This window comes from Malurus melanocephalus, unplaced genomic scaffold (genome assembly GCF_030028575.1).
Source record: "Malurus melanocephalus ecotype Western Australia unplaced genomic scaffold, MMel_1.1 scaffold_3, whole genome shotgun sequence".
Lineage (NCBI taxonomy): Eukaryota > Metazoa > Chordata > Aves > Passeriformes > Maluridae > Malurus > Malurus melanocephalus.
This window is the reverse complement of record NW_026623235.1, coordinates 4069884-4094670: the sequence shown is the minus strand read 5'-3', so window position 1 is coordinate 4094670 and position 24787 is coordinate 4069884. Positions and strand designations below refer to the sequence as shown.

Sequence of the window (24787 nt, the reverse complement as noted above, 5' to 3'; positions counted from 1 at the left end):
GTAACACTATAATTTTGTTACTATGGCATAATGTTTCCTTTTCATTATGGGTTTCTMAGATTTTTGTCCTAGTAATGTTCTTGAGCAGTTTTAGTATAAATATTTTGTCAGCATGGCACAATTTCATAACTATTAGTTAAGTCCACAAGTAATCACTGTTACCTGACTTACTGCAGAAGCTGTGGAAACTTGAGAATTAAYTTCTACCTTGAGCACAGCAGCTCAGGCTGAACTAGGTCCAGGCTTTTAGATTAGTGTTGGATTTGGTTTGTCTAGCTCTGAATCCTTATTCTGGGCAAGGAAATGGAGTCTTTCAAAGTATYCTGTATTACTACAGCTAAGACAGTCTGCTTTTTTCTGCTACACTTTCCCCTGCTAGTGCATGCTGTGGTGGCTTGCTTTGACAACTAAAATTTTAAGTGAAAGAAGCCAGGGTGCATACACATTTCATTGCACTGATTGCTTAGGAACTACAGTTTAAATGCTTTCTGACCAGTTAACATCACAAAAAAGTGAGATGGTAGAGGTGAGGAAATYGGAAGGGGTTTGGGAACACCTTAATTAAGTCATTTCTGTTTGCTAAATTGATCAGTATCATCGCCCAAATCTCTTAAGACAGAAATRTCCCAAGAGACTAAAGGAAGTTACTGGGATAGTTGCAGGCTTAGCAAGTGTGTGTGTTGGCTGCATGTCATTTAGTCCACAACAAATGCGAGACAAGGCAATTTAGAGCTGCAGGCAGATGTGTCTGGCTGTACCTGACCCAGAATGAGGCATTTGTTGTGAAATCTGTCGGGCAGTGTAGGCACTGTCTTGTTCAGCTATGACCTGGCTTGGCTTTTGGCATGGGTSGTGAGGAGAGGAGAGGGAGAGGAATGTACCTATTACCTTTCCAGATGTGAGCAAAGAATCAGGATCAAAACTAGGAACAGTGAAAGAGCAGCAGTGTGTAATCTCTTTATCTCAGCTACAGCCAGGGCCACACAGTTAAAACACACACAGTTAAAACCTGCAGCAGTCTGGAGTCGAGCTCATAGACCATCCTGTGGCTCAACTGCTGTGTGATAACTCATTAAGCAGCTGGAGTTAAATTAAGCATTGTGAATTTAATTCTGTATCTTACCTTAATCATACTTAGGTAGGAGTTAGTGGAGAACTAACTGTTGGGGCAAGTACAAATGTCTCCACTTTCAAACTGTGATATTKTAGAAGTGTAAGTCTATGAATACTTCATCACTTCTGTGTTGTGTGGGGAACATTGTTAATTCTCACACCTATGCTACTCCAGGGAATAAAAGACTTCATGGATGAAAAATATAATCTGAGAAGAGTTCAAGAAAGTTACACAACAGTGGGTGACCTTATGCTGGAGGAAATCCTCTGAGGATGGGGGSTGTGTGTGTGGGGCTGTTGCATACCCAAGTAGGGATGATAAAATAAACCAGTTGTTCTGAAGAATTGTTAAAAAGGAAACACACAAATAATGTAATAAATTGGAAATGTCTTTGGAAAATWGGAAGCAAATGCACAGAGGAAGGGCTATAATTCAACCCCCATACACAYGATATGAGGGAAACCCATAGGTTTGGCAAACCTGATAGAGTGGCCACAATGGCTTGGTAAGGAGGTGATAGATCTCTTGCAGAAATATTATATAATTTATGCTCTCTTTGCACGTGCCAGAATTATACATTTGATAAAAACCAGCAATTTTTTATACAAGAAGTTGTCTTAATCTATATACTGGTTTGATACAGTCACTTTCTAACTCCTTTTTATAACTTTCTTTMAACATGTCATTGACGTTGACTACCCAAAATATCTGGGTGTTGAAAGATGAGACAGTACAATTAAGAGGGTAGGAAGGGATACCTGGTCTGCATATCACAGGAATCCTGTCTGTYATATCACATATTCAACTGGCTCTTTTTAGGTCCTGGGTCTCAAACTGAAGTACTCAAAAAACTGCAGAGTAGCATATGGTTTGTGCAGGATTGGGAATTACAATTTTTCTGTGCAAGAAGGGAGGAAAAGTGTCTGAGACTCCCAGTCTTGTATTATGRTTAAAACTGCCTAGAAGAGAATGTCATTTACTGAAATACTTTCCTGCTCCTGGAAATTGACCTATTGTATTTGGCTTTATGAAAATGTGGGTGTTTGGTGGTCTTTCTTTAGTTGTTCTAATACTCAGTCTTTTGTTGGCGAACAGCCAGATTACCATGGACATCAGTGGGATTTGGCATATGAGTGTCTGAATGGTTTTACTCCAGGATTTATGAGAAATTAAYAGCATTAGGAAGGGGAGAAGGGAGGAGAAAATAGCTTGGAAGTGTTTCAGAGTGTTGTAGCTGGTTAGGGGACTTCCTGATTTAGTATACAATGTTGATTKGTTACATAAACTTAAAACTTGTTTTCAAAACAAAAGTGTTTCATAGGAAACAACCATAAAACAGTTCCTTGTACTGTAACAGCATCTCACAGAAATGGTGAGCATCAGGGCCCATGGGGGAAACAAAGTTGACTGCTCATTTTTCATGACACTGACATTCTGTTTTCATCCCAAGTAATTTTATTTTATTCCAAGCACTAAATTTAGGCCCCAGCTGTCTTTGGCTTCTGTTAAGCAGTAGTTTTCCATGTCTTGGTTTGGTGTAGTGAGTTTAAGCTTACAATGCAGACAATACATTGCTTTTTTTAAGTGATTTTTCACGTCTTTAGAAATAACCAATTGCCTCTACAAGGTCAGAATATGAAAGGTATAAAACTGTGGTTAATGGGGATAGAGAAGCTCCTTCAGAAGGTAACCTGGCTTGGATCTGAGTTTGGATCCAAAAGATGTCTTTATTTTCAGAAATATAGAGGTATTGATGAATATTTAGGGTGCCTTGTATGTAGCTTTAATTTCACTATCAACCTTGTAAAGACTACAACCCTCAGAAAGGGACCAGCTTGAGATGCTAAATTAATCCGTAAACATGGCCATGACATTCCTAGGTAAGAGACTGTGTGTCATGAAGCTGTCTTTACAGTCTTCAGGGTAGGCCTGTGGACATTAGCTATCATCACCCAGCATCTGAACTTGGTATTCTTGATTTATCCAAGTAAATATATCAGTATTTAGAATAAAACCATTTCTGGAGTTTTGTTGATTTTTGCCTGTCTAATGATTACAGAAGGAGCTTCAGAAAACTGTCATTTGTCTTTCTGTCCTGARCAGGTTTTGCAATCACTTTATTGATTGGTAGGGAAAGCAGAAGGARAGGTGTCTGTAATTCTGTTTTATCAATATTTCTTTTTATGCAGTTTGAGCCATGGAAGAGCAGTGGGACTCTATTTATTTAATAGACTTCTTGTTCCAAAAATCTTCTGTCTGGATAAGAAAGCAATGCTTAATTGCCAAGTCTGTGAGAACATTTGTGTCCTGTAAGATTTGTGGAAGGGGCTACTCCATTATACCTCATTGCAGAAAAAATTTGCAGACAGTGCGGGAGTGGGATTAATTCTACATGCTTGCACTAGTCTTGTACACGTTTCTTTACTAGGAAATGCTGTGATTTCCTTCTTCCCACCTTTGCCTGGATGTGGAAGGGATTTCCCATTCTTGCATTACCAGCTGTCCACTGCTGTGGGTGTGTGTGTTTCCTCTGCTGCTGGCAGGAATCTCCTTCCCTGCTTGGTCGGTGAGAGTGAGCTTACACAACTTGGCCCTAGGGTTGGACTTTAGAGCAGTCCCTCCCATCAGCCCTGACCCAAGATGTGCTGCTGCTGCAGCCCTTTAATAGTGCTACAAATGTGGAGCAGCCTCTGAGATGTTGTGGGCTCTTGTTTATTCATGTAAGATTAAAACTAGGGAGGTGTCCCACTTCCTGTGCAGGTTTTCAAAGAAAATTCCACAGCTTTCTTGAATAACTCTGTGTGAAGTWCCTGTGTGGAAATGTGTCTAGCAGTAAGAAGGGAGAGCCTGGGACTTCCACATGGCATTGACACCTAGTCTGTTGCTTAGCCTTGTCTWCTTTCATCCRTAAATAAAGGAGKAMAATTGTAGTCATTCAACACARAGGRTATAAAAATAAAAGTAATTCAACTCACAGGATATATTTCATATATATMTAGGAAAGCATGTATATAATTTCTTGGGACACTTGTCAGTGTCCTAGATTTGAATCTGTGATTGCATAATTTGTCTTTCTGTGATGGCAAAGCTAGATATTGTTGATTTCCCGTGGCATGGCATGAAGACAGAGTGGTTGATCTCTTGTTATTTTTCAGATATTTATTCCCCTTCTCTCTGCTTAAGTGAATTAATTCAGAAATATGGCCTTTATATAGTTTGCACTACAATTAGGCTTGTCCCCAGTGTAAGCCAAAAAAGGACATTTGACACGGTTAAACAGCTGTCTRTAAAATTCTAACGTATTAACAGTTAAATCCAATGTATTTATGTGCAGGAGATACATTACATAAACTCACAAAGGGTGCTGACCTTGCAGAACAATAATCCTTACTCACTTCTTAATTTCAATTGTYTTGAATGGACAAGGTTGAGAGGGCATCTGGTTACTTTTTTTTYTATCCTGCYCTCCTGCACGACTTACAATGTGCCTTGAAAGACAATTTAACTTAAAGACAGTGAGAGGTGTTCACTKGTGATTAGGCTGCAGTAAGAATTTGCTACCAGTGCTTCTGCTGGAAGCGTTATCCTATAGCCAAAGTAGTAAATAAACTTGTGTACTCCCATCAGTTGCTCAAGTCTATTGTCTAATTTTGCCTGTCCACTAAGGGGTCTGGGTAAAAAAAGGGTATTTCTAGTAGAAATAGCTAGCACTAGATTCATCAGCACCGTCTCAACTCTAAAACATGCTGGGTATTTTATGTAGAGCTTGGCCAATGCAAATAGAAATTCTTCCACCTTGGTGAGTTCTCTGCATGCTGAAAGATGCCTTTACAAATGATTTGCTGAGATGGTGGATAGTGTTGAATTCTCTTAGTTTGGGTTTAAATAAATCAAAGGACCAGGTGTTTTGGGGTTTTTTTCCTTTAAAAAACAATGGAGATCAGAGGTTGAGTAGTGGTTTGTTGTAAGCTTGAGTTGAATCAGGCYCTGCCTGCCAAAGTCAGGATGGAGTCATTCAGACTCTCTCAGATGTTGTAGACAGATACAGGCCTTTTGATTTGCTGATGTTTGACTTCAGCAGATCCTTGTCTTAGCTGAAGTGCAGCAGACACATGTACTCATCTAAACAGCTAATGCCAATGTAAATGGMTGCATTCCTGAGGTGAAATACTTGGGAGCAGAGCAGGTGCAGTTAACCCCTCTCTGAAGCCAGACTGGGTGCCTTTAGGCTGSYTGCACTGCTCTTAGGACTGCACAASCAGGAGTGATCTCCACTTYTGTGCATTATCCCTGGTGCAGRAAGGTGTGCCTGCTSTTTTCAGGTGACATATATGAAGCAACCCTATGCTCAACAAGAATAAAAAATAGCTACCACTTTCTCACAGACATGCTGGCTACCTTGGCAATGTACCAATGATCAAGTTATTCATTTGTCAGGATGACAGGTGTTTTACTTGCCTGGCTGGAGGGAGAGGGTCTTTTGGCCCATGTTTAAAATCATTGCCTAAAATGCACCRGGTCAGGGTGAGTTCAGCTGTACTAAGACCGGAGCAGCACAGGACAACTTCAGCTGCAAGGGGAGAACTTGGCTGGTCTCATTTAGACAGCCAGGCAGACTGRACAGTTTGGGCCTGTGTGGGCCAAAGCACCAGAAAGTCAAACTAGAGTTTGCAGATGGTAAAATCCAGATACGGAATTCCCTGGGCTTAGTTTGTTGGTACCTTCCCAAAGATATCTACAAAATTATTTAGACTTTGCAGGAATACAGACTTTTTCGAAGAAAAATAAATCTGCTCTGCGGAYAATGGTTTTCTGAGCAGAGCAAGACAGAGCCTAGCAGCAGTGGAGCTGACACATTTCATGCTGAATGTGTATTYGACCTCCTTTCTCTGCCATGACTGGGTTTTTTTCTACGAATAAATCTGCAATGCAAARGAAAATGGAATTGCTTTAAGTGTGAGTCCTTTAACACCTGGGAATACCATGATGCGCTAATAAATATGTAATGAATAACTGCCTTAATTAGGCACAGTTTTCAGGATGTTTATGTACTCTGTGCTGACTTACGTGGTACGAACAAGCATCCTTGCACTGCAGTCACWCCTCTGACTGCAGTGTGTGGGCTCAGTGGCACAGTCACTGGGTTTTAGGAATACTACCTCATCTTTCCTGTTCACTTGCATCCTTCTGTCCCATCCTGTCAGAGCTAGCATCCTGTGGTATTCGAATTATGGTATCCTGAGATACTGAAAACAATATCCCTGTTTTTCAGCCACAAGCCCCAAATCAATCTATAAATTCAAAGCCTTTTTTTTTGGCAGTTACTATGCAGCGACATCATCTTATGATCATTGTCACTGTACAGAGTGTAGTGCTGGTAGAAGGCTGGGGCTGCAGAGGCTGGGGGAGATGTCTGGAAGATTCCCTGTTTGGTGGCAGCTCAGTGGATGTAAATATGAGCCAAGCCTGAAATCAGACAGGAGAAGCACTTGGAAACAAAGAGAGGGCTGCAAACCTGTGGCYATTCTACTCCTGATCTTGCTGCCCATATTTRGTAAAACACCATTTCTTTAGTGTTWCTCCTGATGTATTCTTCACTGGAAAAGAAGATATGTTATCAAAAAGTTAGAATAAAATGAAAACAAATTACCTTTTGTAGCTGTGATTTTAATTTAATTGGACTGACTGCAGTCATTTGGTGGAATAGAAGATGAGAAGTAAGGGGTGTGTCCAGGGCAATGGAAAGGSAAACATGACCAATTTTCCCATAAATAACATTACAATATCCAAATTTAATTGCTATTAACTATAGTCTCGCTGTGCAAGTGATCTTACATTAAACTGTACCAAATCAATTTCACTTAAGACTGATGTGTGACTAATTCAGGCATGACATTTGAATGACACATGTCCTGTATAAGGTACAGGGACTTTGAATGTATTTTCAAAGAGTTGATTTAAAGTAAACCAAAGACTGTAAGTATTATATAAAGAAGCTACATTTTGTTTTAATACCTCATGAAGTGTATCCATTGCAGTATGCATAAATAATGGGAGGAAATAATCTAGCTCTGCACACAATGTCGGCCTTTAAGCCACTGCCACTTTTGAAATGAATTTTGAGAACATTTGGATAGTTCCCCACAAGAGAAATGTATTTCTGTAGAGCTACACACTCATTGTTTGCTTTCCTTGATTGTGGACCTTTCTGATGTCTGGACATTCTCATTCCCCTGCCTTCTACAGAGTCATAGGACAGAAAAGAGAAAGAGGGCGATGAGGATAACAAGGAATACAGTATGGCTTTCTTCAGAGAAAGATCAAATGAACTCAGGTTTGAAAAGGAATAAATAGAGAGGAATATGATAAATGTTGTATAGAAGTGGGAAGAGAAAGGATTAGTAACCTGTTTCAAAGTACGASAGCAGTACCCTAACCCCAGTGAAACCTGCAGGTTTTAAACCAAGCAAAATAAAAAAATACACTCATGCAATGTGTGACTGCATTGTGGAACTTTCTGCTACAAACTGATTTATAGCTAGAAAAATACAAGGGACTTGAAGAATTGAAAAAAAAGGGTTTGAAAATTTCATGGAGACTTTTCCCATAAGTTCCATCAATCACCCCSTCGGGTGAGCTCAAGAAGTTCTTAAACATCTGTGTAGGAAGGTGTCCCTGCAGTATTAACACCTCATCATTCTCTGTGCCCTCTTTTGTGTGCTCTCTTCTAACACCTTTTCTGCTGATGGCCACTGATTGTGGGATACTGGGGAAGAGGGACATTTATGCAGAGTCTGATTAGTGTTAAGGTGTGTTCCTTTCGAACTGAGTGTTCTCTAAAACCTGAACACTGAAAAAGTCAGGTGAGTAATGGCTGAATTTTGAAAATTAAATTAAATACTGGAGGAATTCCTGGCTGTGAATCTTAATGCTTTTAATTAAAAACAACATAGAGATTTAGGGGTGAAAGTCTACAGCACCGCCTCTGACCCACAGCTACAGACTTTGCATAGGTTTGTCACTCCATGTTTTCAAATTAGGGCTAAGGCTGAAAACTGCAATTTTCACTTCTAGACTCGGGGGAGAAGAATGTGTCTTGAAAACATTTTCTTTTGATTTCAGAGAGTCATTAGAGATTTAAGCACATTCTAATCCTCTTATATTTTCCTCATTAGATTTGGATTACTGCAGCCAAGCAAGGGGTGAAAGCTGGCACGTTCTTCTGGTCTATGTAAGTACMTTTGTTTTCTAGAGATTTWTAACTAATAATGCAGAATTAATTCAATATAAGTGTTAATTAAGTTATTTTTTTCCTTTCTCTAAGCATTTGGTASGTTGGACACTCTACCTGTAACCCTGCATTGTTTCATTTGTGCAATGTWTCTGATAACTAAAGCTGGTGCTACAGGTTGCTGCATTAGGTTCATGTACTGACTTTTAACAGTTGTCTAAAGAAAAGATGTGTGACTATGTGAAAMGTTACTGTCTTTCATTTCACAGTGKTTTTTTTTTTGCTTCCTTAGTGTTGCTAGCAATGTTTCTCAATCCTCTGAGTATGCAAGACTCTTATTGTCCTCTTACGTTGACAYAGCAAGTCTAATTAACTTAAAGGTCTGATTCGTTCATTTTATAATACAATCTGTCCTTTTAGCAAGATATCCAATTTCCTTTTCCTAAGAGACAGCCTTGAGGATCTTTGCTGTTTGTTCTCTTGTTTAATGATTCCAACTTATTTTCCCTTGTCCTGAGTAAAATGTATCTTTATAACCAAAAGTAAAGGAATTTTGGTAATTTTTTGAGTTCTGATGAATTCACATGGATCAGTCTTTCTATTACAGCTTGTGGCAGAATTGTAGGGGCAAAAAAAAAAAATACTTAGGCTGCAAGACTGGAGTCATAAGGGATTTTACTTTTTTTTTGTGTGATTCCGTTACAAATACTACTTTTTGCTGTTCAAAATATAATAGAGTGYGTGGAGGGAATAATAAAACACATCACAAGCTGATGAGAGGTTTAGGCTTGCAAGATGAAGATCTGAGAGAGCTCCACTCTGGTGCTCTACAAACCAAAGAAATAAATGGGATTCCTAAGCTCTACAGCTACAKAGTCTCCATAAACACCCTGGCCAATGCATGCTTGGGGATATAGAATGGAAGGAAGGTAGCCAAGGATGGATTGTATGAATGATGCTAGTAAGGGAGTGAGGCAGCCACTTCGTGTATGAATGAGATATATATGCCTTAAAACTGCACTATTTAGTTTGGGGCACAGAATGCTTTTGGGAGAATTTTCAGGCAGACTCTTTCAGGAAAACAGATTTATTCAGAAGATTTTGATCGGATATTTGTTGATCGAAATAATGAGGGTTCTTTTTGCACAATTTTATTGCACAATTAATAAAAATATGAAAATTAGACAATACCTRATATAATTATTCCAGTTTAAAATTTTGCCTTATTTTCAAATTTTAGTATAAATTCTCATTTTTAGGGTTTTTTTACAATCAAAAGTTCTCTGTATAGATGGAGACTGAGGAWCACTGTTTGTCTACAAAGCATTAAAAACTGAGGTGTTTTGTTTCCAAATGGCTGTTGCCATCTCTCTTTCTCTGCCAGAGKTTTCCAAAGAGTGCTGAATTCAGTTCATTCTGGTGACTGGTGGTGGTGTTTGATTCCTGCCTTGGGATTCTGTTATTGATCCAATGGAATCTGGACTGACTGTGCTGTTGTACTAAAATAACTGTGTGGTCACTGACCTGCAGAGCTTTCCTAAGATGAGATATTTTGAACTTTAGCAGCAGTCTCTAAGGTTGATCACTCTCAGCAGCCAAGTGAGAATGGTGATCACTGTACAAACAGTGATGTAGGATGGATCTGTTCTGCAGAGTGAGAAGCTGTCAGGGCTGTTCAAGTCCCGGTGCTGCTGGCTTGGTGTTTCAGGTGGCTCTGTTCTGATTCACAACAACCTAGCCCTCAGTTTGGCTACTGTTGAGGCAATGGAAACTTTTCCAGTGTCTGCAAGGCTACCAGAGCAGGGTKGTTATTTAAACCTGTACTGCTGTGAGCAGTGTTGTAGATTTTTCTCATGCCAGCTATCCAACGGCAGCATGATTTTGCCTACAAAATCTTCATCTGGATTAAAGCTACCGGAATGGATCTTTTATTCACTCCTGCTTAGAAGAATTAAATTTACTGCTCTGAGTTCTGATGCGCTCACAAACTTTTAATCATCTGTTTTTTGGAGTATGTGGACATTCAGGAGGTCTGGTGTGATTCTGTTTGCAAAATGAGAAGCAGTATTAAGCAGTAAAGAAGATGCAGCATGCTGAAATCAAATTATGCTATTATGATACMTTATATTCATGTTAGAATCAGTTCATAACATGGTATTGTTGATGGTTTTTGTATCCTATGATAACAAGGTATATTTTTGTATTTTGTGGTCCAGTGTCATCCCCCATGAGCGCAGAATATTAACAATACTTCAGTGGCTAACCCTTCCAGACAATGAAAGGTAATTCATGATTGTCATCTGCTATTGAATAACTGCTAGATTGTCTTCTCCTTGTAAGTAGCTGGAAGTAAAGGGGAAATTTAATTCTAAAATTTATTTTTGTCTATTACAAGYTATCACTGATTTAAGGATTTGTTTAGAGATTTGTGTTTAGTGTGAGTTCTATGGGRTACRGGTTTTTTGTTTGGTTGGGTTGTGTTTTTGGTTGTTTTTCTTAAYATCAGCAGTTTTATTCTTCCAAATGAACGTATGGCATGAATTTATTTCCTATCAAAAAAGCGTATGGTTACATAAATTAGCTTGGACTGTTCTTATCCTACTGAGCCTAATTAATACAGTTTAACCACCTTACAAACAATGGCAGTTGTAGAACTGGACACTGGGCACTAGGAAGATGTTAACATTTTCATTTTGAGTGTGTTTTAGTACCCAAGTTCCCACGTGCTGCTTGCTGCAAGGCTCAGGTGAGTTGTGGTTGTGATTTCTCCAGCAAGATTTAGAAGAAGCATGTGTCCTCAGATGTCCCATGTGCCTCCCTGTGTGCATTCTTGGSTTTAATAAAGCTGAGAAACAGCTAATTATCCCAAAGAAACAAAGAACTGCTAAATGATTCTAGAATTCTGTGACAAAGAAACAGTTCTTTTTCCACAGAGCTAACTCTCACTGGAAGTTTGACTTGATTTGACTTGACGTGGCAGGCCTGTGTCTTTGTGGTGTTGTTAAAGGAAAGCCAACCTGAACAAGATCTTTCTTTCTTTCAGGCCTTATGTTTATGCCTTCTACTCTGAGCAACCAGATACTGCTGGCCACAGATATGGTCCTTTCAATTCAGAGGTTAGTACAGATTTCTTTTTCTGCAGAAAAAGAAGGTGTCTCTAATATTTTTCCCCAAATAATTGATGCTGCTCAGGAGTAACTTGTTTAGCAACGTTTTTTCACCTGTTTCTACAGTATGCTTCCCCTCTGCCAGAAAAAACAAATTTATCTTCTAAAGGATTTATCATGTAAATGATGTAARATTCACTTGTAGGAGAAGGAACTGCCCATGTCTTTCAGGAGGCTGTTTATTTGTGTGCAACAGCTTAATTTAATTTACCTCTTACAATTTATCCTTCTTACAAGTAATTAAAATATAATACAGAAAATATTGAGATAAAATGCAGAGAAGAAAAAAGCTTTCTTTAAAGCTGACAGCTGGCAGTAGCCAAAGTAATAATTCCAGTCTGTCAGGAAATGTAAAAAGCTGCTATTTCCAGTTTCATATAGGCCCTACAGGGGTTCAGAAAACTTTTCCAATACTGTTCCCTCAGGACCATACCGTTGAGTTTGGAAAAAGTTTTAAAGCACCAYAAGGCATTTTAATGAAAAATTATGTGCAACATGCTGCAGTAGTTTAACCCCTTGTTTAACTTTGTGTAGCTGGCTGGGACTGATGGATATTGTTTTCCCTGCCAACACTGCCCAGGTAACAAGAACTTAAAGATAATGCACTTTTCTGGGATTTGTGGAGAGAGAAAGTAAATTCTCTACCCAAATAACCCACTTTGAGTGGCTGGGATCTGGCATTTCCAGTGATYTCTGATATCTTGCAAAGCTCCTGTAGTTGCAGTGCAAATGCATGCCTGCAGTTTTTATGTAAGATTTTCAAAGGGTAAACAAATGTTTGGAAATCTTCATAAAATGAGGAGTGTATCAGGTGCCTACCCTCTGGAAGACAGTGCAAATCTCCCTGAGCAGCCAGGTACCCAAAAGTAGTTTCCTATTTGTTTACATGGTTTACATCTGATGGCTGTTCTTGACTGGAGAAGAGAGCAAAGAGAAGCAGCATTAGAATTTTTTGCATGGTTGAGTTATTTGGGCTGTTTAAATAGTTTGCAGGAGTTAYGATGTTTCTGTGAGTAGCAGCCCTGTTGGAGCAGTTTAAGCCATGGTCTCAGAGCAGTTGRGTGGGAGGAATTATTCCAAATCAGCACTGAAGGACCATATTGGACAGAGAGAAGCAGTCCTTTTCCTGGATAAGCAGGGGTTAAGATCTGCCAACACTTGCTAAATTGACAGACATGGGTATGTGTCCATGTTGTCACTTGGCTCAGAACAGGAGTTGTCTGATTTAGTCAGGCAAGGTATTGGTAATGAGAGCTCTCTGATTTAATTATTTATTTCTCAAAAATGCTTTATAGCTCCTCTTAGTAAAATGTTGCCATTATTATGTGTGCCTTGTGGCTGAAAACTCTAATTTTATTTACGTGGAGACAACCACTTGTATGATTTAAACATCATAACTCCTGAACAGAGTTATGAAGCTTTTTCCATGGACTTAGAAGGGGAATATTAAGATGATGACATTGAAAATGTTCTTCAAATTATGGTATTTAACAAATCTGTTCAGCATTCAGTGTGGCAGTCTAGTYTCAGGTTTATTAAAAGAGTTTAAAAAGTGAAGTGTAACAAAGTGTTYATCATAGGAAAAATCATTATAAAAGCAAAACGGACCCTGAGGCTCTTCSTGTATGGGAGTTCTTCTGGATGATTATCTGAAGGCTGATCTGTAATTTCAAGACAAAGCTTAGGCTCTTAATAAGTGTGAATTAATAGCTTATGAAAGTTTTGCAAATAAAAAGTTTTATGTCATTTGTGTTAAACACAAGAAGACTATGGAATTGATTTTTAGCAAATTGRGAACAGATGAGTTAGCCAAAGAGCATGTATGGGTTTGCAGTTCAAACAGTGGACCAGACTTCGTGAATGGAAATATAAGTAAATGAATACAGCTGTGTAAGTACACAAATGCTGAGGTTTGCTAGGGGCCTGGTTTCGGGATAGAAAAGCTAGGAAGTGTTTTATATTGTTCCTTTTGATGMTGTTTTCAATATAACTTTTAGGGGCTATTTTACATACATCATCTGGAAGAAAATCCTCAAAAGGATCCCTTTCAGCTAATTCCTTGATACCAACAGCATGACTTCTCTGTGAAATCATTTTTTTCTTGTTTACTGCTGGCAGCAGTTAGATATTTGGAGTATTGCTGACCATTTTTCTTCATGCAAAGGCAGGTCAGCCAAACAATAATGTTTGAAAACAAGCTTGTAACACCTCTGTGTTATATTTACAATGGGCTTCTTATTCCTTCTTTTGAAGAGTGAATATTTCATAAATTTTTCTTTCTGCAGTTARTAGTTTGAAAAATAGTTTTATACTTTGAAAACCTTCAAATCTTAAAAATTACAAACAGAATAAAGTGAATTTTTATTTGAGCTTATGATACCAAAAAAATGTTCTAAATTTATTTTAAATGTACAATCTTCAAGGTCTAATGGCACGCAGATGGCACTTAGATCTTCTCAGGACATGCACAGCAGTCTATGTGCAGAGTGTCTTAAAAGCTAAAAGCAATGGGACTTACATACACTTAAACGTCATTGGTGAAYTGACAGTGTTTTTTATATAAATGGAATTGATATTATGGCTAGCATCCACAAGTGTAACTTTGCATATCCTCTAACATGAATTTTGGTGTAAATGAGTTGGTTGTGTAGGATTTGGTGTTTGGTGGGTTTTTTTATTTTGGTTTGGTATTTTTGCTTTGGGATGGGAGTATTTTGGTTTGTTCGTTTTTTTTTTTTTCTTTAAAAAGATTTTAGGAACTATTTCAGTGGATTCTATTATACTTCCAGGAACAGTTATGGGAGTTATAAAATATATGCTTGCTTTTGATTTACTTCTGCCTTTTTTTTTTCTTTCCCTCTGTGCTTCTGCAGTTGAACTCTGKTAGGTTGGTCCATCCAGGTCAAGAAGCAGAGCTTTGGCTGGCTAGTTACCCTTTGTGATGTTACAGTTTCCTTCTGTAAGAGGGGAGGGATTCGTTTCCCTCCTCCATAACTGTTCTGACTCTTCTCAAGCAAGACTAAGAATTGGCTGGTTAATAAGAACTTGGCTTTTTTTTTTTTCCTAACTTTTTTTATTTTACATAAAATATTCTAGAAATATGCTACCATAAGAGCTCTAAAATACATTGAAATCTGGCAGCGCTAAGCCGTTTCTGCTGCACCTCTAACATGYTGTCTTGAGACAGTCACTTCAGTGTTCAGACCTGGGTCTCCCGCGCTCGCGTGTTTCTGGCATTGTGGAGCTCTGTCTGAGCCGATTCAGAGACAGYAAAATGAGAATCCTTCCTTTCCCTGCTGCTCCTCTCATCAGGATTGCACAAAGCTTGAAGCCTTTTAAAAMCAGAAAACTCTGGCGCTGCTTTATTAAAATGCCTTTCTGGAGAAAGACGAATGAGACTGGACTAGAATCTCCTTTCCAGCTGCTTGCGTTGGAAGCAATGAAACAGCATGGCAGATGGTAACATTCCCTTCCTCCCCTTCCCTGTTCRTGGAGCTCTGTAACTCAACAACTGGGAGAAGCTGCCTAAGTACACAGAACTTAAATAGCATCATAAATCTCCCAACTCTTCCCCAGCCCACTTAGCGCGCTCCATTATACACAGCAAACTGTAGTTTGTCTCCTGGTAGGTGTCACCTGTCAGCTCTTCACACGCYACCTCGAGCAGTGCCAGGAGTTTGAGTCTTGTGTTAAAGTCAGTGAGAATGGGACAGTTTAAAATTATGAGCAAGCTGATTAGTGGGATAGTAGTTTATTCTAGCTAGATCKTCTTAATTTTTTTCTTTCTATAGTTTTTTTTCTTCCATAAATATAGCCTAGGTAATTGTGCATTTAGAACGATAACATCACCCAATGAGATGTTGCACTGGAAGTGCTAGGGAAATTAAAGTCTCAAAATGTCCATAAATCTGGTAATAAGACAGGTAGCAGCACAAATTTCTCATGCACTGCCACTGATGTGCCCCACCCAGCTGATTTGAAGGATATGAGCTCCATGCTGAGTCTCACCCTCACAGCTCTGATCTGTAGACCCCAAATAGTGGCAAATGGGGTTCTGTTGATTTCAGTGAGGTGCAGGATCTGGCACACAATAGTGGTACCTGCTGGTACTATGGATGAGGGTACATGGTGTCACTGATTCAGTCAAAAAGTTGGTGTGAGAAACCTTGTAGAAATCATTTTGACTAGACAGGCTCYAATACTCATACCTGAACCATGATTCAAGTGAAATGGTGCATTTCCACCAGTACTCTACACTGGACACTCATTAAGTTGTGTGCAATGAATTTTGCTGGAATTGAAATTAACTTAAATCTTGTTAAYATTAATGGATTAATATTTGCTAACWAAAACCCCCTATAGAACRATGTATTTTCAAACACAGAAGTCTCAATTATCTTCCAAAACACCAATTTAATTTGCTTTTATGCTGCCTGTTCTGGTAACTGCTGCTCTGCTTTCGGTACAATTTGGTGAATTCCTCCTTAAAAAGGGGTAGATCCTAAATTGTCCAAAAACCTAAATATTTGATAAGGCCTTAGCATTTATGCTTCAGGATTATTGGCACAGGTAGCTTTACTATCTGATGTGAGTTGAGACAGGCTTTTTTTCTGAGTCCAGACATCTCTCCCTGTCAGTACAGGAGAGTAGTTATGGCTCCCCTCTTACTCCGCCTAAGAGACCTAAGAGAAAGCTTCCTCCTAAGAGGAGACAGGAAAGACCAGTTGCAGCTCCAAAGAAAAGAAGAAAAGTACATAGAGTGGATCARTATTCTACGGAAACTCGTCGGAAGAAAGTAAGTTCCAAAAATTTATGGAGAAAGTGCCGCTTTTTAGGCACTACACTATCTTTATTTTTTCAGCTTGTGAGTTCACGCCATGCTTCAGGTTGGGATTTTGCAGCCAAAACTTTTATAAATGTACTGAAGGGACCCAAAGGAAAGCAGCCAAACCAGACCAAGCCTCCTGGGAGCTGTGTTTTTCTCGTTTCAGATTATTTGCATTAGGAAAAGTTATCTTCATAATCTCTTTATATTTTTAAATCCAGCCATCAGCTGTTGTCAATGTCAGAAAAATCTCTGGGAAGACACTACGACTGCTCCTAATGCTTCTGAGCTATTGCAAATTCTGCAATATGTTGTGGCCTCTGTAAGTCCCAGCTCACGGGAGCATGGTGATTATGTGAGATTTCCTGTTTAGTCATCATGGTTGTGGAAAAGTCCTGAAAATGTGACTCATAAAAATTAAAAGGAAAAGAATATTTATTCTAAAAATATACATTTTAAAGTAATTTTGTGACTTGGAAGGGTAGAGGATTCTAATTACAGGATTTCTGAATTCAGGATTTGCAAATGGTGTTGCATAAGTCTGTTTTTGCTAGGGAAACATCAAATAGAAATTGTGTTATTAGGAAGAAGTGCAAGTAGATGAAAAGAGTATTCCTCAGTATATTGTCTTTCTCCACCTGCACAAACAAGCTTGAAACAATAGCCTTTACACTCCACAGTGCACTGCAAGAGGCTATAAATGTTCCTCTCAATTGATTTTTTTGGTAGAGATGTTTTTTGACTTGCTGCACAGTTCAGCTTTAAAGAATTGTTTTGAGACACGTTATTTAAGTGTAAAATCATGGCAGAGAGGGACACACAAAAAGAAAATCACATATAAAACCCCAGGAATTTTCCTGAGAACTTCTAACACAGATTTACCTGCGAGGAGAGCTAATAACTACTATTGCTCATATTAATTTGCAATTCCAAGCTAGACCCTTTTGACATGAAATAGAGTAGAAATAACTTTCCTAGTGATGTGAGCATATGCCACTCTTTTTTTTTTCCCCTTTCTATGAATGAAATGAAGAGGTCATCCAAATTTATCCCTAAAGAACTCGTTCTGATAAGTCAACTGTAAAAATTTCTCCCCATTATTTCAGAAAAAACCCTACTATTAAGCAGTCGTTGCCATCATATCTGCAAATTAATCTTCCGATGCTGTTTTGAGAGCAATGAAATGCAGTACAGGATGGATCCTACCAATTATTTAAAAAAAAAAAAAAAGTTAAAGATTCTTTCTTTCTTCTAGTCAGACTTCTTCTGTGAGAAAACCTGTGAGAGAATACAGCTCTTTCTTGTATGTCACAAATCCCATACTGAGCCCTTTCACAATGGTACAGAATTCCTTATTGTAGCACCATCGTAGAGCTCCATGTGTCTTGAAAGATAAAATGTTTCTGTACAGTCTTCCAAAGTCTTGATAGCAACAATTAAGTGAAGAAATATATATGCAAGGGTTTTATTTGTTTGCCAATAAATCTTTGAAAGCTCTGTCTGAGAAGGAACTGTAAGAGGAGGTCAAGTTGATGAGGACGGTAGCTAAACAAAATTACCATCACTTGAAATCCTTATTGTATGACTTACTGTTGCTCTATCTTTTTRCCATCATTATTATTTTTTAAGACAGGGCTCAAGCTTGTTGACAAAAATAAACATTAATGGGAAATCTGTCTGGATTTCCAGCTTCCTTGAATAAGCTTTGGAGTCTGAATAAAAGTTTTATTTGCTTATATTATTGACATAATATAAATACACTTTCATAAGAATGGAATTTCCATTTGTAGAAGAAATTCTTTGTATTGGAGAGTGAAAGAATCCCAAAACAGACAATTTTCTTTTTTTTCCAAACTTGGACATTTCAGACTTTTAACTTGAGTGAGTAYTTAGGCTTTCCTGAATTAAAATATTTCAAAATTTCACCCTTTGTCTGAACCACTTCCACRTGTTGCAGAAACTGTTCCTCCTGTTCCCCACTGTGATTCCTTCTTCTGTAAGTCCCTTCTCTGTGTATTTATGGTGCCACATGGGAGTTGATGTTTCCTGTCTCATAACCTAGCAKATTCATTTAACATCTATCCCTTAATGACTCAGGCAGAGGGATAATTTCTGAACCATCTCTTTCTGGATTACACTAACATAGTGTTTATTTTACAAAATTCTGCCAAAATCTAGGGTTTTTTTTTTCTCATTCAGAATTTATCATCATTCTGTTTGTCATTGGGAGGATGTTTTATTTTGGATACTTGAACCAGCCAAATCAAACAGACCAATGAGGAAGAAGTTGCCATATAGTGACAACAAATGTTTTCTTCTCAAAATCAAAACAAAATCTGAGTCCTCTGCCTAAAACTTTGCTTTTCCCTTCTCTGTGCCATCTGGTAAAAAATGTTTCATTTTCTTAAGACTGAAAACATAGTCCTGTGTCTTGTTTTTTTTCTGTATTTATTTTTTTTTCTTAATGAGAAAGAAACTTAAATGAAGAAATCACACCAGGGTGTCTCTGTCCTCTGGGGCCTGCTGACAATTTTGCCAGAACTATCATTTGAGCTGTTGGAAACTCTTGGCTTTGAAGCTGAARAACACTTCCTCTGAGCCCCATGTGCTACTCAAGTGATGTGCATGTTGTCATCCTAGTATCAGATGTCCTTTGAAATGAATTTCATTACGTGACTTGGAGTGTGGATCCGAAGTCCAAAGCTTCATTTCATGTTCATTTTTTGGCTAAACCATTCACATAAAATAGCTTTTAAAAGTACTGCTCTCTACCTATAAGAAACAGACTGAACCCCAAAGTCACATGCGTTTTTCTACTGTCTGCACATTGTTTTGCCGACTGTGCACATGTTCATGGGAGGCCTAGGATCAGCCATAAAGATCTTCTGCTGTCTTGTGTCAGTATCTCAGTAGRGCTTTCTCAGGATGAAATCATGGTGTGGATATACAAAAGGAAGTGGTAAAATAATTGTGGGAGTAACAGCTCAGCCAAGGCTTCACCTCTTGACCTGGATGGTTTTCCCATCAGAGTTTTGCCAAAGGACCGCCATTTGTAGAAGGAGAAACATTGCAATGACAGAATTAATTTTTTTTCCTTCTGAATATTTATACAGATGATGGTGAATCCCCTGAGAGAGATTGACAAGACAGTAGGACAACTAATGGATGGGCTGAAACAGTTGAAACTACACCGATGTGTCAATGTTATATTTGTTGGTGATCATGGTAAATTTTAAACCATAATATTTATCAGGAAATAAATGCTTAAGTAATATAGCAGTACATATAATAGGTGACCTAAATCAAAGTTTAATTTAAGGTATTTTTGTGCTGATCTTTTTTTCTGGTAGTTTAACTCTCCCAAACAAGCCAGTTGGTAAGGACTGGCCACTCAGCTCACCTGTTAGTTGTCATGTAGGGACACTACTCTTTCCTAAGAGTGATCTGGATTTTTACTTCTTCAYTTAGAGCTTTTCAAATCTTGGCATTTCTTAATGTGGATATCACATCCAAATGTAGCTCTTCTTGCATGTAGTGGAAGGCTATAATTTGCCTAGAGTAATCTTCTTGTCAGTTTTTATGAAATAAAAAATTTAATAGTCCTGTTCTGTACATGAGGARAAAAGTAGGACTTTTGGTTGAGACATTTCCATGGCAATTAGTGTGCCAACTTATCCTGCTGGAAAAACTGGAATATCTGTAAGAGACTGTGACYAGCTTAGATGGAAAAGCCATCAAAATAATGGAGGAAGGAAATATAAAGATGTTTCACGGTCAGATGTAGAATCACCTAACAGCAGAGATATTATTTAGTTGGTCTTATTCCTCCAAACATTAGAATAGACTTTGCAGTAGAAAAAGTAGTAAATATTAACAAAGACAAAAAGAAAAAGAAAGTTTGATTAAAGAAAAACTTGTGTTTGCTTAACTTTTTTAGCAATGCCACCAAAGGTCTCATTCTTTTTAGATCTTTGTTCCTGACAGTCTCACTGCATCAGTAACAAAATGGCATATGCCTCCTTTCTGTCTGTGGGTAGAGAAGGGTAAGGGTCAGGAAGAATTTYCAGGGGTGGCAGTTTTGTGCTGAGAACCTCCTGTGGCTGGCAATCCATTCCTTCCCACCACAAATGTCTGCAAGAGAAACTTATTTATCTGTGGCTGCCTTAGAACAGACCACCAACAGACAATACCTTTTGTTTGCTACTCCCCTTAAAATCATTTGTTTAAAAAGAAATAATCCACAAAGTAGTACATTAAACTAGAAACAGACTTTGATTTTTCCAAGAGCTTAATTTGGAGTTGAGTCAGGGCACACATGGTACATGTGGTAACTGTTGCCACAATGGTGAGRCTGGTATTTCTCTTGTACAGACACTCCTAGTTTGAGACCTACCAGTGTATTATATTGGAATTAGATGGTTGTAATGAACAAGATCAGTCATCCAAAAGGAAATAATACATAGGGTGTTTGGGGTCTCCTTTTTTTTTGCTGTTCTGGAAAATGTGTTTATTTTTCATGGTGGATTAATTTTGCGTTTTCCTGCTGCAGGGATGGAAGACACAACTTGTGAAAGAACTGAATTTTTAAGCAACTATCTGACTAATGTGGAYGATATAATTTTGCTGCCTGGATCTTTAGGGCGAATTCGCCCTAGGTCTAGCAATAACCTAAAGTGTAAGTTCATTTAATYGTACCTCTTATCTCCTGAGAAGTAGACTCTGTTTATTCCTTGAAATAATACTGTCCAAAGGGTGTAAATTTGCAGTGTGTTGGCAGGAATTTCAGAGGGAAACCCACTGAAGACCAGCTGCTCTCTCCYTTTCTGGTCTGTAGTTCACAGACCCCTCAGTGGCAGAACTGTCAAGGAGAGGGCTTAAATGTTCTGGGTTAAATGCTACTCTTTTATCAAGGAGCAATGGGAACTCCAAGCCAGTTTCACATGCCAGTTTACGTGTCATTGTGAGTTTATTCATGCACTTTTTCCTCAGTCAACAAAAGCTGTATTTGGGGGACGTCTTGGATGTAAAAAAAAAAGCATCTGGTACATTTTATGAGCTCACAGGAAAAAAAGTGACTTTTTAATTTTGAATTCGGTAGTTTTATCATACTTTTGGCTTAGATGAGAAGTAGTGTGGGTTGTTAAACAGCAACAGACTGGAGATTTTGAAGGATGTAAGGAAAATTTAGTGCATACATTCAGGGCCAATGTTGTCAATAAAACTTCTTGCTGCTTTATACCATGCTTTTAGAAGTTTACCCTGACTTAGTGTTTGAGATTACGTGATCTTTCACAGTAGCTCTCAGGGCTCAGGCAGGAATCCTGTGGTGAAACTAACTCTGTGATTTCAGGCACTACAGCCCACCTATTCCCCCCAGTGCAGCAGTACCAGGACAGGGCTTGTTCCACCCTAGTTGCTTTGGTTCAGCATATGAGGGCAAACCTGGCTTTGTCAGCAGTTTAAGCTACTATGCAAACTGTGTAATTCGTAAATAAATCATAAGAAACTGTGGTTTTTGCACCGTATGCTTCTAGGAGTGGCAACTTTTGACTGAGGGAAAGGTCAGATAGCCAGGATAGAGTTCCCTCACAACACTTCAGATAGACTTTGGYTGAGTGTAATTTCATAGAAAGATCGATCTTTGAAGATCAAATACTTCCAGAATAGTAGCAGAAATCATAAGAATATGGTAAAATTTTCTTGCATACTGATTTGTGTATGCATTTATTTTTCTACAAACTTTTTTCATCTGGTTATTAATGCTTGAGGAATATATGATGAGTGTGTAAAGATCTGTTGAAAATAGTGCATGTTGTTCAAACTTCATAGACTAACGTGAGACTGAATTCCTACACTACACAGTCTACTGAAAACAGTTCTGACAAGTCTTTTTTTAAAAAGATCTTTCAATCCCTGGCTTCCCAAATTGCTGAGAAAAATAAGTTTTCTTTGGAGGATGAATGGCAATATCTTTCAAAAACATCAGCTTGTTTGACTGACCTCTGAGTCATACCACCGGTTTTCCCGCAATAGCATTTTCCTCTTTTGGCCTCTGTCTGCAGCTTCCTAGTTTGAATATTTGCAACTGCTTATAAATCAGCAGTTTGAACATAGAACAAAGCAGTTACCTTTAGAACTGGGGTTTACCCCCTGAAATGGCAAGTTACCAGCTTTTTTATTCTTTATTGTTCCGTAATATTGTCTCAATACTGCAAACACACCTTTGCAATGCAAAAGCTTGCAGCTTGTGTTTGTGATTCAGCCRAGCCCATTTCAAACTCAGTGAGATCATGCCCTAAGCAACCAAAATAAAAGTATTTAAACAGCTGATTTTTGCTTCCTAAGAGTTTCTTTTAGCCTGTTTTTTCTCTCAGGACCAAACAATGCTTTCCCCATCCTCCAGAATAAAAGAGTTAGTATGAACTATTACTGGGTTGGGCTTTTTACATTTTGCATGTACCTCTAATTGCCCAAAGACATACCCAGAATATTTTACTGTGGCTTTTCATTTACTCAGCAGTAGCCCATGACGTTGCTTAAACTTAAAAAAAGTGCTACGTATTTATCTTGTTGCGTCTACCAGTGTATTGTTACACATTCAAATGTGTTTTCAAAATTTTTCAGAGAAAGTCATGGTGTTTTGGGATAATTTTTTATTATAAGGTAGAACAGCCAAAAGTCTTGAAAGTATGTGTTTTCACAAAATAAAGTATTAAGCTAAGGCCCAGATCATAAAACAGTGAGSACACTACCTAAGCAACTAAACCTTYACATGGCACATTCAGGACAGCCAGGGGATCAGGCCCATCCAGCATGGATTAAAGGAAGGTAGGTCCTGCTTGACCTACCTGATCTCCTATGACAAAGTTACCTGCTTCTGTGGATAYTGTCTGCCTGGATTTTTGTAAAGTCTTTGATGCTGTCTCCCACACCATTCTCTTGGAGAAACTGGAAGCTTGTGCAGGTGTACATTTCACTGGGTAAAAAACTCTCTGGATGGCTGGGCCCAGAGCATTCCCCAGGGCTCAGCRTCAGGGCAGTTCTGTTTAATGTCTTTATTGAYGATCTGAAYGAGAGGATCAAGGGCACCCTGAATCAGTTTGCAGTCTGATTCCTGTTCAAGCTGGGCATAAATGTTGATCTGCTGGCRGGTAGGAGARCTCTGCAGAGGGATCTGGACAGGCTGGGTCAGTGGTCTGGGGCCGGTGGTGTGAGGTTCARCAAGTGCTGGGTCCTGCTCTTGGGTCACAACAAACACAGGCAGTGCTACAGGCTGAGGACAAAGTGGCTGGAAAGCTGCCCTTGGAAAAGGACCTGGAGGTGCTGGTCAGCAGCAGCTGAACATGGGCCAGTGTGTGCCCAGCTGGCCAAGAAGGACAATGGCATCCTGGCCTGTATCACAAAGAGAATGGCCAGCAGGACCAGGGTAGGGTTTGTCCCCCTGTGCTGGGCACTGCTGAGGCTGCACCTCGAATCCTGGGTTCAGTTCAAAGAAGGGCACTGAGGGGCTGGAGAGTGTCCAGAGAAGGGGAATGGAGCTGGGGAAGGGTCTGGAGCACAAGGCTGATGAGGAGAAGCTGAGAGAGCTGGGGGTGTTTAGCCTGGGGAAAAGGTGACTGAGGGGAGACCTTGCCACTCTCTACAGCTCCCTGAGAGGAGGGGTTAGCCAGGTGAGGGTTAATCTCTTTTCCCAGGTAACAAGGGATGGGAAAAGGAGAAATGACCTCAGGTTGTGCCATTGGAGGTTCAGATTGGGTGTTAGGAAGAATTTCTTTAAAAAATGGTGATCAAGCACTGGAACAGGCCACCCAGGGAAGTGGTGGGGTCATCCCTGCAGGTGTTTAACAGATGTTTCTCTTGATGTAATTTGGTGGTGGATTTGGCAGTGCTGGATTAAGGGTTGGACTGCATGATCTTTGGTCTTTTCCAAACCAAATTATTCCATGATCGATACAGTGCACTTTAAGTAAAGGTAAGAGAAGTATTAGGAGGTATGCCTATAAATGTGTTTTCTTTTGCAGATTTTTAATCTTGGTTTTTTTTTTTTTTTTTTTTTTTTTTTTTTTTTTTTTTACCTTTTCTTAACAGATGATCTTAAAATGATTGTTGCCAACCTCACAGTAAGTATTTAGAACTGGGAGGTATCTGTCTATACTCCACCGTTCACTTCTTGGTTTGGGACATTATTCTGCTTYCTTTGCTCATTCTTTAGGCAGGAAAATCAACCAACCATTATTATGAATAAAGAATATTAAATGGTGCCCTTCATGAGCACAGATTAATGTTTGTCATGTTTTCCACTGTTTGCTGYTCTAGAAGCTTTTATAACCTTTTTGGGCAGTGCAGAGACAGAATATCCTGGACATGTCTTTACTCCCTGAATTGAGTCTATTTATTCATTGCTTCAGAACTGGAAAGTGATCTTTTAGGGTAAACATTTTACTAGTGCT

The 24787-nt window shown here is 38.9% G+C and overlaps 1 protein-coding gene across 5 annotated transcripts in view; it reads left to right on the top strand.

The window, feature by feature from the left end:
- The window catches only part of ENPP2 (ectonucleotide pyrophosphatase/phosphodiesterase 2), a 56928-nt gene that overhangs the window by 14864 nt on the left and 17277 nt on the right, over nucleotides 1-24787 (top strand). For 4 of the 5 annotated variants that reach the window (XM_057367885.1, XM_057367900.1, XM_057367893.1 and 1 more), the window contains exons 9-14: nucleotides 8290-8345; nucleotides 10562-10627; nucleotides 11389-11461; nucleotides 19451-19562; nucleotides 20887-21012; nucleotides 24426-24457. In XM_057367885.1, the coding sequence (XP_057223868.1) occupies nucleotides 8290-8345; nucleotides 10562-10627; nucleotides 11389-11461; nucleotides 19451-19562; nucleotides 20887-21012; nucleotides 24426-24457 (465 nt within the window). Of the gene's footprint in view, nucleotides 1-8289; nucleotides 8346-10561; nucleotides 10628-11388; nucleotides 11462-16154; nucleotides 16308-19450; nucleotides 19563-20886; nucleotides 21013-24425; nucleotides 24458-24787 lie in introns of all 5 variants that reach the window. The other variant, XM_057367909.1, reaches the window with a different exon arrangement.